Here is an 11,843-nt window from a genome sequence, read left to right on the forward strand (position 1 = left end):
AAGTAGACTTACCTTTCAGGTTAAAATTCTTAACTAGAGGTGGCAAAATTACCTGGACTCTGTCCCTGTAGCAACGTTCTAAGAAAAATCACACAACCTTATTCACAAGTACGCTGTATAATCTGTGACCATGGAACTATAATACCTTATCTTTAATCCTATAGGGTACCTGTACACAAGCAGGGAGGCTGCTCTGATGCGCTGTACTTATAGAGCATCAGAGCAGACTTGATTAATTGAGTCTGCTGGAACATGGTAATTATCACGCTCCAGCAGCCTCCTGCATCTTGTGTACCAGCATGCTTAAAAATGGCAGCAGGAGCACTTGAACTAAAGATCATTGAATGACCACCACTATGCATGGGGATGCTGATATACGAGATGCTGCAGCACTTTAATTAGAGCAGCTCTCAGAGCTGCTGTAATTCAAAAGTGCCACCTCTCACCTCTGGGGTACATGGAAAAGTGCCCATAGTGCCTGTGGCCTCTTTATGTCCTTCTTTATCATCACATACACATAGTATAATTTTCTATGCATCACTGGATCCAGCTAGCTTCTTTCAATATAAAACAGCATCACATGCAGATCATGACAGGAGCAGATTGCACAAAACAAGCCAGGCTCTTATGATGACAACACAGAACACTTAAAAGATACAAAACAAGTTATAAAAGCCAGAATATACTATATTCCACATGCGAAGAGTAACCTAGTGTCTGTATGGGGACAGTAGCATGTACTCTAGGCTATTTTACTCTCTCTCACTATCATGTCCTGTAAGGTCTGACACATTGTTAAATACATTTCACGATTCTGCTGAAAATTGTAATAATCCAGAGAATGCAGAAACAAAAAACTCAAAGCTGCAATATCATTATCATATTTACTTGATACTAAGACAACCCTCCTCCCCATTTAACACTGGGGGAAGCCCCTCATTTTTTAATCAAGTGCAAGGGTGGTATGGTTCTGGTGGCTGTTGTGGTTTGGGCTGTGATCGGGGTCATAGCTGCAGCTGCAGCCTGCCACCCCCTGTCTTCTTTGCACCCTGCCATCTCCCCTCTACAGCCTCTTCTGCCTACCCCCCCACACCCAATGCAGCCTCTGGTCCCCCGCTTGCCCCTCTCCCTTTCCACTTATCCTTGCTCCGTATCAACAAGTTTCGTCCGTACTGCAGCCTGGGACACTCCCAGCCCAGCCCCACAGCAGCAGCACACCTGCACGGCTGCTATGGGGTCTGCGCTGGGACTGTGCTCAGTGCCTTAGGCTAGAACAGGGATGGAGCCTGCCAGTGTGAAGCAAGGGGAAGGGGAAGGGGTGTGGGGGGAGGAAGCAGGGATCAGAGGCTAGTGGGAGATGGGGGAAGCAGAAGCTGTACGGGAGGAAAGAAAGGAGGAAGCAGAGGAATGAGGAAAGAAGGCCCTAAGACTGCAGGTGGGCAGGCAGGAGGCAGAGTTAGCAGGCATAAGCAGAAGGTCAGCTATTTGACCTTGCCACAGCACCTGCACCCCCACTGCCTGCCCCCCACCCTCCATAGCAGGGTGGGGAAGAATTAAAAATGAGCCCCCAATAGTTAGATATTATACAAGGACAACTGTAACAAATTTAGAATTTTTCCATGTATTATAACTAATTATTGGGATGTTTCCTAAAATTCAGAGTTGTCTTAGATTTGAGTAGCTATGGTAAATAAAAAAACCTGACTAAAATGCTTAAATAATTTTTTATTAATAGGATTGCTACTGTGATGACTATAGACGTTCATGTTAAGTTTGGATTTATTTTAGCTTGCACTACAGTAGCTTTAGCTGTGTTAACTTAGCGTAAGCGAGGCTAAGGGAAGTAGTATGAAAAGACTAGTCAGTCTTAGGCCATCAAATCCTGCATAAGGGTTCAGGGCGCTCTCCCTTGATTAACAGGATGATACAAGCGTATCTCCTTTCTGTTCATATTTGTAAAAAAATTCTATCAAGTAATATTGCAAGTAAAATGGGTTCTGGTGCTCTGAGCTGCATTTCTGTAGCATCTTTTGGTGAGGTTCCTATATGCAGGACATAATGAGGATCCAGTACCTCTTAGAACTTAGTTGCAGAATTTGGGTAAGATCTCCATAACAGGCTGGCCACCTGTTAGACAGTCTTAGGATTTTAAGTTGTAGGCCTGTATATTTCTGGAAAAGTATATATCTATAGTGTTATTATTTGCTAGCAATATTCATAATTGGTGAATTCTTATAAAGTTTGCTTTTGCATTCATGTTACAGAAGGAGTTATTTTGCATGAGAACAGGGGCTCTCAAAAGAAACCCTAAGATTTTCAAATCTATTGCTGGTGCCAACATTACCCCCAGAGACCCCAGACAGAAGTCAGGAACCAAACTATGACTTAACTGTGTGCCAGACATCTTTGCTTCATCTCTCTTCTTCCTCCATTGCCCTCAGGTCAGAAATGGTCTTGTCCAAAGCCCAACTCATTGAGTTTTCACTATTCCTCTCCCAATTCAGTTTTGAATCACGTGTTAAATGTTAGTCTGGAGACCAAAACCCTGTTGCCTTGAATGAAGCTAAGACCAACTGAAGGGATGGGGAAAGAAAAGCTAGGGCAGTTTAAGCTCTGTATTAAAAAAAAAAAGGGCAAAAAAAAATTAAAGCCCTCCTCCTATCCTCCCTTTAAAATTTGAGCATTTAAGTTAAAAAATTTAGCATAACAACTTTAAACGCTTCCAGTTAACTTGTTAAAACCTTATCTTGCACTAACATATAACTAGTCTTCAGCCATCTTCAGTTATTATTCAGGTATTTCCCTCATAAAACTGGAAGTTTCTTTGAGTTACTATGCTGTTAACCCTGGCAGCATCCTCAAGTAACCCTTTTCCCAAGCAATTTTTGCTTTCCTTAATATTTTCCTTCCCCTTATTCCTTACTTTCTATTAGTAACACTGATTATCACACTCTCTCTCTACTTTTACTGCCCAACTCAACCCCGCATATGCTTATCATTATGCTCCAGAACATCCAGTCCTACCATATTAGAGGCACTATATTTCGGACCTATTTGTAAGTCACTAATAGCTTAAACACTTATCAGTTCTATAAGTGAGGTTCCACCTAGCTCGTCACCCAGCAGAAGGAACATATTCCATGCATTAGTTCCCCCCTGCCCTCTCTCAGCCCGTTATCAAGCCACATCAACAGTACAGTATTGATGCCAGAGTCTTTACTTCACTCGCTAGCTTCCTACAGATATTTTATCAAATGCATTGCAAAACAGTCATGAATTACATCACCAATCTTTTAAGCTGTCTCCTGAAATTCAAAGGTAATTTAGACTACAGCGACATTTACTGCAGAAGGCAGACTTCTAGTAAATAATGTTCATCTATTTTTTTAAATCTGGGGAAGATTAAACATAATGTTTTCCATAACTTAATACAGTAGACTCTGTCAACAGCAGATGCAATATGTTTTCGTCCATTCTGACTGTTGTAATCAGTTAATTTGATGTAGTGTCCAATCGTCTGGGTATGCATAAACTTCTATAAAATATCTGAGTTGCTTTATAATAGTTTTTCACATTTGTTGCATCTTTTTACATGGCAATTACTGCTGAGCTCACAGTAAAGGCCAGTCAGGTTCCACTGTTAACAAGTGGATATTTTCCCATGCTTCTGGGCTTTGCTGGTTGCTCTGCTCCCTTTCTGCTACATGGGTCAGGGTGTTTTTAAGCCTTCCTCAGAGGCGCCAGGTGTTGGCTGCAGCCAAGGCTGGAGAATTGACTGGGGTGTGCCAATGCTCCTGCTGGGACCAAATCCAGAAGTTCCTGGCTAGATGATCTTGCCCCTCTGCTCAGGGTCAAACCAATCACCATATGGGATCAGGAAGGAGCTTTATCCCATGGTCAGACTGGCACACACTGGGCATGCCTACATGTGCATTTAGATGTGCCTAAATTTAATGTGCATTAAGGCTATTTAGGCCCACGTCTACATGTGCAGATATTAAAGTGCATTAACGCTGTGCGCGTGGACTGACATAGGACTAAAGTTAATCCCAAGTCAGTCCATACTTTTGCAGGTATCAAATTTAGGTGCAAATAGCCTAAAATTGCCCTTTAAGGCATGCTAAGGGCACACACATGTAGACACACACACCCTTAATATGGGCTAAAGTGCCTTAAATCAGCATATATAGACATGCCCACTGTGGAGGTTTTTGCCTTCTTCTGTATCAAGGGGTGTGGCCCTTTACTGGGGATCTCTTGAGCACGTATTAACAACCTTTTATAGAAGCCGGACATTGGCTGACATGGTTTCCTTGCTTTACTTGTAGCAGGTTAGGGTGCTGTGTCTTGTGTCATGTCTGGGTGGATGGTAGTTTTACAAAGAATTTAGATTATGAATTTTATACAATGGTTTTGACAGGGATGATCCTGCCACAGGCAGGGGGTTGGACTAGATGACCTCTGGAGGTCCCGTCTAGCTCTGCTTCTCTATGATTTCTAGAGGGGGGGAAAAAAAAAAAAAAACTTTTAAAGTATGAAAAGAAGATCACAGTGACAAGACAATCTTTTGTGAACTGACACTAATCTACAAACCAAAACGCATTTCCATAGGCTGCAAAAGAAATTGACAAATTAAGGTTTGTTTGGGTATTTTTCCAGACTTAAATTTGTTTTATATTTATAAAAAGACGTGCACACTCTCTAACATAGGGGTGAGCAAAATGTGGCCTGTGGGCCGGATGCAGCCTGCCAGGCCATCTTATCCGGCCCACAGGCCCCCCCCCCCCAAATTTAGAAAATTAATCTGCCCCTGGCTGCTTGTCACGCAGCCCTTGATGGCTTGCCAAAACTCAGTAAGCGGCCCTCCACCCAAAATAATTGCCCCTGCTCTAACATTTGATCCAGAACACTAAATAGTCAATTCCTTCCCCTTCTCTCTCTCTCTCTCTCACACACACACACACACACACACACACACACACCTCAACAATCATTGTTAAAGTCTTTGCTTTGAGACATTAAGTATGGAGAGGAAAAACTAAGGAAATTAACAACAGAGTTGAAGTGGAAGCTTGAAAACAAAACCGCAGCATGGAAGACAGACAGGTAGAAAGCACAAGGAATTAAACCCAGGAGGCAAGCTGTGTCCTGGTTGTGTGATGGAAAGTTTACTTTTTGTTGTGACAGAAGGAAAAAAAGGCACAAGGTGGAAGACAAAACCCACCCCACAAAAAACCCCAAAAAGCAGAAGAGGGCAAAAAAAATAGATGAAAAATAAATGTCAAGATGACAATTATGGGATCAAAATCTTATTATGTCACATTTTACATGACAGTCTTCACAGGCAAGGTCAGATCACAGACTACTGCACCAAGTGGCACAGTTTGAGGAAGAGGTGAGCAGCCAGCAGTAGCAAAAGAACAGGTTAAGGACTACCTAGCAAAGTTGTACTTATACTAGTCCATGGGGCTGCGTGGAATGCACCTGAGGGTGCTGAGGGAGTTGGCTGATGAGACTGCGAAGACAGCGGTCATCATCTTTGAAAACTCACGGCAATCAGGAGAAGTCATGGATGTTTGGAAAAGGGCAAACAGTACCTATATTTAGGAAAGGGAAAAGGGAGAATCCAGGGAACTACAGATCAGTGAACCTCACTTCAGTCCCTGGAAAAAACATGAAGCAGATTCTCAAGGAATCCATTTCAAAGCACTTGGAGAACGTGATAAGGAACAGTCACCATGGATTCACCAAGGGCAAGCTGTGCCTGACCAACCTGATTGCCTTCTATGACAAGCTGACTGGCTCTTTGGATGTGAGGACACCAGTGGATTCAATGTACCTTGACTTAAGCAAGGTTTTTGATATAGTCTCCCACAATATTCTCTCTGGCAAGCTAAGGAAATACAGGCTGGATGAATGATTGTAAGGTGGATGGAAAACTGGCTGAAGCCTAGGGCTCAGAGGGTAGTAATGAATGGCTTGATGCCTAGTTGGCTGCTGGTGTCAAGTGGAGGGCCCCAGGGGTTGGTTTTGTTCAATGTCTTCATCAGTGACCTGAAAGATGGCATAGAGTGCACCCTCAGCAAGTTTGCAGATGATACCAAGCTTGGGGGGGGGGGGGTAGTAGATATGCTGGAGGGTAAGGCTAGGATTCAGAGAGACCTAAACAAATCAGAAGATTAGGCCAAAAGAAATCTCATGAGGTTCAACAAGGACAAGTAGAAAGTTCTATACTTAGGATGGAACAATCTCATGCTTTATAGGAATGGCAATGGTGCATGGTAAATCTTGGGTTGGTTTTTAAATGCCAAAAGGTGATCTCCTACTTAAAAAGGTTGGAGACCACTGAGCTAGACTGTTCTCAGTGGTGGCAGGTGACAGAACAAGGAGCAACAGTCTCAAGTTTCAACAAGGGAAGTTTAGTTTAGATATTAGGAAGAATTTTCTTACTAGGAGAGTAGTAAAACGCTGGAACAGGTTACTGAGAGACGTGGTGGAATCTCCATCCTTGGAGGTTTTTAACACCCGGCTAGACAAAGCTTTGGCTTGGATGATCTAGTTGGGGATGGTGCCAATTTGAGCACGGGGTTGGACTAGACACCTCATGAGTTCCCTTCGAGCCCTACATTTTCTATGATTTCTATGACATTGCACTTCAAACAATGCTACTTGAAAGAATAAAACTGGAGTAAAATTGGTGCTCGTGGGAATGTAAATATCTGGATCAGGTGAATGTGATAAATGAGTATATTAACTGGGTAGAAGCTTTATTTTTTAAATGTGTCATTGTGGCAGAAGACTTTCCTGACCTGCCTTTAAAAGTGGGTACAGAATTCAGTTTTCTTACACACTCCTTATCAAGTTTGGGGCTTTTTTGGCTTGGGTTTTTTTTTTGTTATTTTGTTACAAAGTTCCCTCTGCAGATCTGTCTACTGCACAGCTATTAGCAGCTGTTTTCCCATGCCAATCACCTCTCCTATGCAGATGGAATCTAATCAAGACCCTTCTGTCATTAAGCAAGATGGGAAAGGGAAAAACATTTACTTCCAGACTGAAGAAGCCTGATGCAGATCTTAAGTACTTCACACAGGCCTCTGGGCAAATCCTGCATGGTCTAAAGCAGGCTTGGGTAAGAAACATGATGCTTTCTCCTTCCTTCTTCCATTTATAAAATGTGTTTAGTACATTACCTATTCTGCATAATTTTTAAAGATCTAATTTAGGAATAATCTAGTAATTCATAGATTTTAATCCCTTCTCTCTTTGCTTAAGTCAATTTTAGATTAACTTCTACATATAACATTCGTCCGGTAGCAGATGTACCATCTGATCAAAATAAATTGTTTAAAATCAAGCATGTCAAAGATACAGCCTACTGAGCCGCTTATAAGTACCTTGACTAGACCTGCATTTGGGAGTGGTCCAAGGTGCACACTGCACACAGAGCCAGCATGGGGCAAACATTGCATGTGGGGCCTGTATTAGACTAGCTGCATGCACTGGATCTGGCTCTCAAACCAGCCCTGTGCCAGTCATCTGGCCCACAGGGCCTGATGAGCTCAATGCTCCTGGTTTAAATAATAGATCTTTATTAAAATCCTGATAAATTACTTCAATTTTATTTTTATTTCTGGAAGCAAACAGACTTTAGATATTCACCAATTTGAAACATTTAGGCAAAACAGCTAAGATGACTTCTTAGCTCATTGTTAAACATAGTGAAATACTATCACACAGTGATTTTCAGAATATAAGGCTGATATTCAAACTTTACTTTCTGTTTACTGAATATGGGAAGTATTATTGAAGACATCCCTATTCAATTTACACAGGAAAAATTTATATTTAAGCTGTAGTACTATACTCTCACTATAAAAATCACAGGAGTGCATTTTGCTGGTATTTTACCTTTTTCCACTGGTCAACTGAGTAATGCTAACAATGTTAACTCTAAGCAGAGTTAAATTAAACAGCGTCCTTGAAACAAAACTATTCTGCAACTTCCTATTGCATTCATTTATGAAACCCCCTTATTTATAATCATGTAAATGAGAGTGTGCTTTCCCAGAAGTTGTATTTATTGCATCATTACATCAGTTAATCCACATTCACTTAGACTAGCACAACCATCCTTGAACAACCCTGCCTCATACGTATGAATTATGGCTAAGCCAGAGGTGGACAAAATATGGCCCGCAGGCTGGATCCAACCCACCAGTTGATTGCATCTAGCCTGTGGCTGTACCCATAGTGCTCTGCATTAGACCAAGCCCTGCACACTCCCACCCAGGACAGCCCACACCAGCACCCACCCCTTGCCTGCTGATGGCACCACCCTGGCCAGCACACACAGCTTCCTGCCAGGGCTGCTTCCACTGCTGCTGCAGCCGCCTCGGTATTGCTCATCTCTCCCCACCTCCAGTGGCTCCTCCTCCTCCTGCCCTGGCTGTGCTGCTGCAGGCAGCACGTAGTGCAGGGAAACAGCAGCAGCCATAGGGATGTGTGCTGGGCACCACATACCCAGCCAGGTAGAGGGGAAGCTGCAGCCATGTGGCTCCTGCCCCAGTGTGTGGGGCTCCCGGTCCTGGCCACCTTCCACCCACTCTACCTCAGGGTTAACACTGTTAGCCAGTGGCTGATCATCCTGCCAGGTGGGAAGAATGGATGGAAGGCAGCTGGGAGATAGAGCTCTGTATGCCGGGGCTGGAGCTGCCTGGCTGGGCATGTGGTGCCTGGCACGCATCCCAACAGCTGCCACCACTTTCCCACACTACCTGCTGCCTCGAGTGGTGCAGCAGGAGGAGGAACTGCTGGAGGCAGGGGAGCCAAGCAGTACCTGGATGCTGCAGCAACAGTGGGAGCAGCCCCATTGGAAAGCTGTGCATGCTGGCTGGTGTGAGGGCCACTGGTGGGCACAGGGAGGGTGAGTGGTGCAGGCTGCAGGTTCCATACGGAGCACTGCTGGAACAGCTGCAGGCGGGATGGAGGGGGTGATGGATAGACTTCACCTGCACCGCACTGCCTCTGCAAGCTGTTCCTGCACGTGCTCCCTGCCCCGCCACCCTCCCTCACCCCTAGCCAACTCCCAGGACGTAGCATATGTGCAGCCCCCATATACTCCTCCCCCAAATATACAAGAGTAAGACATTCTTTTGAACTATTACACAACTGCCTCTATACACACACTACTAAAAAACCATAAAGCAGGACAAAAATTAATTTTTTGAAACAAAATTAAAATGTTATAGTAGAGGTTTGTTTTTAGTATACGATTTGTGTGGGGGTTTTTAAAATCCATCTCTGTTATTTGTTAAAATGAGCTCTTCTGAAAGATTGTGTGTGTGGCCCTCAACAGCTCACCAAAATTCATTAAGTTGCACACCAGCCAAAATAACTGCCCATCCCTGGGCTAGACCCTGGTCCCATGCTCCTGTAGTGCAAGGAGAGTGAAGAGTTAACCAGAGAATCCTCTGAGGAGGCGAATTCACTGCACAATAATCAGCTTGCTCCCACCCTAGGACATGGAAGTTGATCAACAAGCTTTAGTTGGGGTTCCAGCTAGCACAAAATAGGGAAGCTGCACAGCCACTCTGATCTGTACTGAAAGCTCCTCTGGCTTGCACTCTATCCCATGGGATACACAGGTAAGAATTCATGTAAGCAGATTCAGGCAGCCACTACTCTATTGAATGACAGTCTCTGTGCATGGCTATAAAGGCCTTTTTGCATTCCCATGCAATTCACTTATCTCCTTTGTAGACAGCAATTGGTCTTTTCCTTGTTTTGCTTTATTCACTGGATTATTGCACTGTGGTAGCCTGCCATCTGATCAAAGACCTCTGCGCGGTCTGGAAATTAGACTTGCTGGACAGTGAGTGGAGCAGCTGCTGCCTAGCAGGAGGTAAAAACAGGCTGCTTTGGGGTGCAACAAAAACACTTTGTCTAAAATCTGGCAACAATATCTATCCATTTTATTGCAATGATCAGAGGTGTTTTCCTAAATGGCTATGGGGAAAACAGCTCTTGGAGACCACAGAGATTTAATGCTACAAAAAGAGACACCAACGAACCTTGTTTTAGAATGCAAGACTTGGACTCATCTGTCCCAAGAAATCATTCTTCCCACATAACGCAGCTGCGCATTTGCCATGTATATAAAGGTTGCAACACTTAATCATTTAGATGGGGATAAATATTTATTCAGGGGCTACCTTAACGTTGAACGTTATTTCCTCCATGACGTAAACTCGTTCAGGAAATGCTTTAGCCACCTCCTCCACACTGTTAAAATACTGCACTGGCTCCTTAATATCTCGGTCTTGTTCCAGCAGCTTAAACTGCCCTGAAAACAGATGATAAACAGAAGAGTCGTAAGATATTTACATTGGACAGCTGTCACTGTGGCAACTGCTGGCGCCTTTTTTCCGCTATCATGCTTGGTCAATTTCTTCCAGTTATTAACAGCCAAACAATAACAAGAGAGATTGCAAAAAGTCTTCACGAACCTGCAAAATAAAAGTGCCCAAGTTTCACTAAACCAGAATTAAAAGGAATGTGTGGGAGTTGAAGTCAAATTAAAAAGCAGCCTTTCATCAGACGCTCTTTTAAAAAAAGTGGCAAGTAACTACTAGTGTCTGAACATGTGTACACTGAAGTAGCTTCTGCATAGACAGCATTTTCTGGCCTTTACGTGTCATGTTATAAAGGCTCCCCTCAAACTGTGCAGCAGACCCCAAGAATAGTGTTCAATTAAAAAAAATTATTAGATGGCTACAAACCCCCCCCCGAAGTTCTTCTCTTTGCACCTACTTTGGTAACAGAAGTACAGTGGTTTACTTTACACATGACATTTTCCAATCAGAAATGAGGTTTTTAAATTACTTTTAAGAGTCCACTCCATTTCATCTGGTGGAATAGCAGCATTTTTCTTATATACACAAACAGTTGACGATGGTCCACTTAAAAAATGAAACAAAGTATTTAGTGGTGGAAAGAAGAACACCCTCCAATTCCTCCACAAAACGGCAAACATTCGGCTAGTTTTCTAAAGTGGTATTAAAGACAAGTTTTTGTCCAAGCCCCAACTATGAAACATCTATGACTCTGGAAAGAATGCAAACATTGGCCTGGATAGCCAGGCTTTTAATACACTACTTTCCTTTTGTGCCATATGAATGCACAGTTTCAAAGTAAATGTTTGCTATGAAGAAAGTAACTAAAGAAGACTAAAAATGAAAAACTAACTAAAGCTGAAGCAGAAATCACAACTACTGCCAGTATTTTAGTTCAAACATACAGTTCAATCATTACAGACATCTTCCCATCTTTGAAAAAAATACTGAGAATACTAACCTAGGGTATGTCCCCAACAAAACACAGAAAAATGTGTTTTAAGCAACTACTCAAAAGACTTGAATAAAATTGGTTAACTTAAATTTTAAATATTTAACAAAAAAAGGGACACCTATTCAAGATTCCAACCCACCATTAACAATAGAGCTAGATCTCAGCATCATCAAAACAATCAATCAGATGGAAACTTAAACAGTCTCATACAAAAACTCCTTCTTATGTTTTCACCATTCAGGAAGCATACTATCTGCCTCCAACACCCTATCAAGACAAGGATCATTTAAACTGTGTTTTGAAGATCCTCAACTTGGACTATTTCAGGTTAGAAGCAAGTTGCAGATCAATGGAAACCTGTCAATCATGTTCCCCACTGCCCCATTTTCTAGCAAACGGAGAACAGCCCTAGTGCTCCATCAGTCTGCAACACCTCACTACCAAGCAGGATTTTTTGTTTGTTTTTTGTTGTTGGTTTTTTAAACACTTTGTTTAGA

General features: G+C 42.8%; 1 protein-coding gene across 1 annotated transcript in view; it reads right to left on the minus strand.

Annotated features, from left to right (window-relative positions):
- The window catches only part of GAREM1 (GRB2 associated regulator of MAPK1 subtype 1), a 128,547-nt gene that overhangs the window by 23,367 nt on the left and 93,337 nt on the right, over positions 1-11,843 (minus strand). Inside the window, exon 3 of the mRNA XM_019518932.1 lies at positions 10,212-10,342. Coding sequence (XP_019374477.1) covers positions 10,212-10,342 — 131 coding nt within the window. The remainder of the gene's footprint in view (positions 1-10,211; positions 10,343-11,843) is intronic.

This window comes from Gavialis gangeticus, unplaced genomic scaffold, assembly GCF_001723915.1.
Source record: "Gavialis gangeticus isolate Ggan-Ray unplaced genomic scaffold, GavGan_comp1, whole genome shotgun sequence".
Classification (NCBI taxonomy): Eukaryota; Metazoa; Chordata; order Crocodylia; family Gavialidae; genus Gavialis; species Gavialis gangeticus.